Genomic DNA, 6,000 nt, shown 5'->3' on the forward strand with positions numbered 1-6,000 from the left:
TTCCTCACTGCAGCTGTCTCATCCTTACAACTCCCTCTCTCCCTTTATCTTTTGACCTGTTTTCTTTTGCACCAAAGCCACTGAGGAGGTAGAGGAAATGCATGAACAACCATTCATGTTGCTGAGCATTAACTCTACACTTATTTAAAGGAGAATTCCGGTGTGATATTGACCTAAAGTGTATTGAAACATGATACCGAGTGTGAACGTATGTCTCATAGCCCATCTCGGCTTGTCCCCTGCACTCCAAAATCTGGCGCTAGTTAGCCGATGCTACCAACAGCTTTTTCAATAGTGGTGCTTCGGCATCGGGCTAGCCATGCAAATAAATCACTGTTTTACACCCATTTACGAGGCTCAATGTATCTCCACACTTCATTGGTAGACTTCCGAGGGCCCTGACATTTAAAACGAGACATTGAGAACTTTGAAAAAGCACTGGTAATTCAGTAGAAATGCATGGATTCCAGTTGCTGCTACTGGAAGAAACTGGAATCCATGCATTTCCACTGAATTATTTTTGGAATCTGATCCCTTATCATACCTGTTAATTCTTACTCGTTGCTCGACTTATCGTGACTAAATTCAAGATGGCTGCAAACGCTAAACTTCGTGAAGATACTGTCTGTATAAATCGTCTTGTAAGTAAACTACCAGTGCTTTTTCAAAGTTCTCAATGTCTCGTTTTAAATGTCAGGGCCCTCGGAAGTCTACCAATGAAGTGTGGAGATACATTGAGCCTCGTAAATGGGTGTAAAACAGTGATTTATTTGCATGGCTAGCCGGATGCCGAAGCACCACTATTGAAAAAGCTGTTGGTAGCATCGGCTAACTAGCGCCAGATTTTGGAGTGCAGGAGACAAGCCGAGATGGGCTATGAGACATACGTTCACACTCGGTATCATGTTTCAATACACTTTAGGTCAATATCACACCGGAATTCTCCTTTAATTCAGCTCCACACAATCCACAGAGAGATGTTGAGCACCTATCTGCCCACGCTGCATGCAGTTTTACACCTATAATGACTATTGGCTAATTTGTGTGTGTGCATGAACGTGTGTGTGTGTGTGTGTGTGTGTGTGTGTGTGTGTGTGTGTGTGTGTGTGTGTGTGTGTGGATGGTTGGGTGTGATCAAGTTAAATATATCAACTCTCTGTTGCATATCCCTTCCACCTATCATTTATCTTTCCTTTTGCCTCTAAGTCTACAATGCTGCAATCATCCACTTAGAAATGTTGGAACAGAAAAAATTATGCTATTAAATTCAAAAGGTTTTAGGAGTTCTTTTTATTTTAAACACCTTGAGAGAATACTTAACTTTTATAAGAAAATTACAGTTTGGAAAAAGAAAATCAGCATGTTTGCAGTGTGATCATTTGAGTGCTGTGCTGAATCTGCCTAACACGGCCGTGGGAAATGCAGTGTCAGTGATTTTGATTTTATTTCTGTTTGCCGTTGTTCCCCTCTGGATGTTGGAGTGAATCTTTGTGCCTCCTCGCCTCGTCCTAACCTCGTCTTCCTCTCCCCCTCCCGTGTTCTCCTCCTGCTCCTCCTCCTCCACCTCCTGCTCCTCCACCTCCTCCTGCTCCTCCACCTCCTCCTGCTCCTCCACCTCCTCCTGCTCCTCCACCTCCTCCTCCTTCTCCTCCTCCTCCACCTCCTCCTGCTCCTTTTCCTCCTCCTCCACCTCCTCCTGCTCCTCCTCCTTCTCCTCCACCTCCTCCTGCTCCTTCTCCTCCTCCTCCACCTCCTGCTCCTCCTTCTCCTCCACCTCCTCCTGCTCCTCCTCCTGCTCCTCCACCTCCTGCTCCTCCTCCTTCTCCTGCTCCTCCACCTCCTCCTCCTCCTCCTCCTCCCGCAGGGCGTCTGCGACAACAACTACACCAAGGAGAAGATCCGCATCGTGGAAGGCGTGTGCCTGCTCTCGGGGGAGGAGCTGTACTGGGAGGACCTGAAGCAGCTTAAGGTGTGCCGCGGCGGCGGCCTGCACGCCTGCATGCGCACCGACACCGTCTCGCTGCAGGCCAGCAGCGCCTCGCTGGACGATGGGGAGACGGAGCAGCTGCTGCAGGAGGAGCAGTCGGAGTGCTCCAGCATCAACACCGTCCCCGCCACCACCCCTCAGCGCCACGCCTCCACCCACCTCCCCGACACGGGCTGGGCCCCCAACCGCAAGCCCTCCACCGAGAGCGAGGTCTGACGCAGTGGTCATCGTCAACATCATCGTCGTCAGGCCCAACACGCCGGAACATACATGCTTACGAGAACACATACGCATTTGGGTCTTCTCCCAATCATACAATCTTAACCTGTCAGTCAGTCGGTCGCAAAGCCCTCCATTTCTCATTGTATATTGACTGATGCAAATGGAACCTATCTGAGTACAACAAACACACACAGATACACATACACAGAGACACATATCAAGCCTCTTTTACACACGTTCGTATTCCTCCGCTGCTTAGAATGAAACACATACACAAACATACATACACATTATGTACACATCCAAGCAGGGTAGATACTCAAGTATTCTTGTGCAATTTGCAAGCTAACAGACATCCTCTCAGACAGACACTCACACACTCACACACACACACACACACACACACACACACACACACACACACCTATCTTCCGCTGTTCCTTGGAGACCAACCGGCCTTAAATGCTGGCCCTCCGTCCTGCTTACCATAAGAACCCCCACCCAGACCCCCCTCCCGCCCCTCCCCAGAACCCCCCTCCCGCCCCTCCCTAGAACCACCCTCCCGCCCCTCCCTAGAACCACCCTTCCCTTCCCTCCCTAGAACCACCCTTCCCTTCAACCTCAACTGACTCAAGGTCGCCCCCTTCAGACAAAAAGACTGAACTACATTTTTAAGCTTTCTGAAGGATGGCTAAAAGCGGACACTTGACGTGAGAGATAGAGAAATCATGGACACGTTAGGAGCCCAGGAGCCTCCAGGAAGAAGAATCCTGCTTGAAAACAAGCAGTGCTTTGTTGTGTATTATATTGCTTTCTCTTTGAACATTTTGAAAACGAAAAAACAAAAAGTATCTGCTTGTGGACTATGTAACAAACATTGCTCTCTCTCGGTTGACACTCATTTCATGCCATGTCTTTTTTGCAAACTCTATTTATGAACTTTTTTTTTTACATGTTTGAGTTGGTCTGTCAATTTCTGGAGTATTGAAGAGAATGAAAGAACTCTTAAGCCTGCTTCTATTCTTAGGACATATCTGTTTTTATGACAGTGCCAAAGGACAGAGGGATTACTTATTCAGAGAGTGCCTCTGTGCTGTCTTTATCTCCACACATAATGTATACCGCAGAGGAATGATCAGAGACTACTTCACCTAGCCCTGGTAGCAGCGTGTGGACATCTTTTAAACATCGCCTTTTTCTCCTTCCTCATCTCTTTGCTCTTCAAAAGAAACTCTGGGCTCGTCCTCGAACTTTTAACCATGTTTTTCAATTTTTGTGTTGTGTGGTTGGTGTACGTGAACGAAATGGGAGATTTGGGAGATATTTTATTAAAGCTGAAACAATTACTGGTCCTCGGGGAAAGCAGTCTCAATGAAGAATAAGTGCCAAACATTTATATTTTCAGTTATTTATATTTCATAGAGGTCATTAGGTGTTCTTTGCATTTTGCCTCTACGTTTGGTTTGACCTAGATCCACCATCTCAAAAATCTGTAAAGCACCACGCACTTGCAGTGTCTGTAGGCTACTCTAGTAATATGTAGTTTTCAACTGTAGCTTTCTGTGAAACTCATGGGGCTATGTACATGTCTAAAATGATACCACTGATCACTTATTGAGACATTCATTTCTAAGGAAAAAGAATATATCTGATGCATTGATGGTGCATTGTTTTGTACTTTTTGTAATTGTTGTGGATATGCGTAGAGAGTTGTGAACAGGTCTGGGTTGGTGTTCTCTAAACCAGTTATCTTGAAGTAACTTCAACAAGTTCAGCATTGTGCTGATTCGCTGCTAAAACACATACTCAGCACTGAGGCCTCCAATTCATGGTCTTGGCAGCTACTTAACCTAAGCTCTCTGATGGTTGGCATACAAACACCCAGAGAAACAGATAGTGCTCTGTTCAATAGCAACCCTAACCTGCTTGCTTTTTATTCACACATTTAAAAAACTGCTAACAGTCAGTCTTGTACAGAAATCATAACGAGAAGTTAAACAAACAAACAAAAAAAAACATTTGTATGTGTTGAAGATATTGTGTTGATTTTATTGTATAGTCTTTTGTACAAAGGGATTTCATGATTTGTTTTGATTTTGTTTGTATTAATTTTACTCACTGGAGAGGAACATTTTTTCTGAATTATTTAACCACTTTGTTTCCAAACCTTGTGAATGATAGGGTTTATGCCAGTTATTTAATAGAGTGCTCTTTTATGTTACAAATTATTGGTCACATATAACTGTTGTAAAGTTAACTGAAAGAGATATTTATAATTCCTTTGTTTGGTTGTCACTTATGTGTAAATATGAAAAGACTGTATATGTATCCCACCTCCCTGTTGCAATACTAACAAGCTGTGTTGTGTGATTATAGTGAATTACACCTTTGCTATCTTTTTAATATAAAACTGCATTTGCATTTAAACAAATAGTGGCACACGCTCATTTTCCACGTACTGCTTCCGACCGAGAGGAGTTTGTGACTTATTTCTTCTGTCTGTTTTATGAAGGTCTGCTGTGTGAGGCTGACACTACAGAGCCCAATTAACATTCCCCGTAATCTCCTTATCTGCAGCAAATCACCCTCTGGGTGGATGTTTCTCATTAAAAAGGAATTAGATCAAAGTAGTGATGCTAAACGCAAAGATATCCACCTATTTGAGTAATTTGGCGCATCATCTCTGCCTTCAGCCTACTGTCTAAATATAAGTCTATTTTTTCTTGTTGTTAACCTGCGTATAACGTTTTGTTAGTGTTCTTCAGCAGCAACTGTAGTCATCATAGTCATTACAGGCTACACTTGAAATGCTTTGTAATGCAAGACTTTTGCCTGTGTGCTTGATAAACAGTATTTATTCTTATGCAGCATTGCATGACAACGTAATTATTTGTATAAAATGTATCAACCTTTTACATGCCATTACCGACCAAAATGTTTGGAGAACATTTTACTTACACTGAGAGCATCTTTGGCCCTCTCTCCATGATGTTGCTGTGTAGATTACCTTTGTACAGTGATGCTCCATTCTCACATTGACACAAAGAAGCTGATGGAGGAACGAAAACAGATTTGGTTTGGATATTGCGTGAAATGCAAACCCTTCAAAAGGCATTTAAAACTACACAAAACTAAACAGACACTAAAACAAGTTGTTTACATTTTCTTTAGCCTTCCAGACTGTATTCGATTGGGGGTGGTAACTACAACTATAATAGATCATGAAGAAGACCTTATAAACGTAAGATTTTGCATTATGTTCGATTATTATTATGATTATTATTAGTTTGATTATTGTTCTCAAAATGTGGGGTGGGCCCCACTAGTGGGGAATAGAGACATGACAGGTAGGGCACGATGAACAAAAGGAAATAGGCACAAAAAACTATCTTGAATAATGCCTTTTCTTTGGAAGATCATAGATTCAAAACAAAATAGGCACACACAAACATAGGACTCATAAACAGACTGACAAATAGCATCTGATCCACCAGACCAAGACAGGAAATGTAACATGGAACCAAAATGCGAAAAATATGTGTAGGGCCTATATATATTTTAATGTTACCATTTTGCCTGGTTGAGGTGGTTAGGTGGGGCTTGACATTTCCCCACCTCAAAAGTGGGGAATGACAGGAAAAGTTTGAGAACCTATTATTTCAGGGTTAATAGTCAATGTTGACAGCCTAGTCTAGCCTACTTAGCCTGTCTATGATTCGATATGAGCTGCCAGGCGACTGCAGATCCTTGACCCTATGGTCAGTAGAGAAAGTGGAAATTCTTTATAATCT

At 43.1% G+C, this 6,000-nt stretch overlaps 1 protein-coding gene across 4 annotated transcripts in view; it reads left to right on the forward strand.

Moving 5' to 3' along the window:
- The window catches only part of lrp4 (low density lipoprotein receptor-related protein 4), an 88,573-nt gene extending 85,845 nt beyond the window's left edge, over positions 1 to 2,728 (forward strand). For 3 of the 4 annotated variants that reach the window (XM_042061864.1, XM_042061865.1, XM_042061867.1), the window contains one exon: positions 1,865 to 2,728. In XM_042061864.1, coding sequence (XP_041917798.1) covers positions 1,865 to 2,203 — 339 coding nt within the window. In that variant the 3' untranslated portion in view covers positions 2,204 to 2,728. Of the gene's footprint in view, positions 1 to 13; positions 89 to 1,864 lie in introns of all 4 variants that reach the window. The other variant, XM_042061866.1, reaches the window with a different exon arrangement.
- The last annotated feature ends 3,272 nt before the right edge of the window (positions 2,729 to 6,000 follow it).

The sequence above is a fragment of the Alosa sapidissima genome, chromosome 14, assembly GCF_018492685.1.
Source record: "Alosa sapidissima isolate fAloSap1 chromosome 14, fAloSap1.pri, whole genome shotgun sequence".
NCBI lineage: Eukaryota > Metazoa > Chordata > Actinopteri > Clupeiformes > Clupeidae > Alosa > Alosa sapidissima.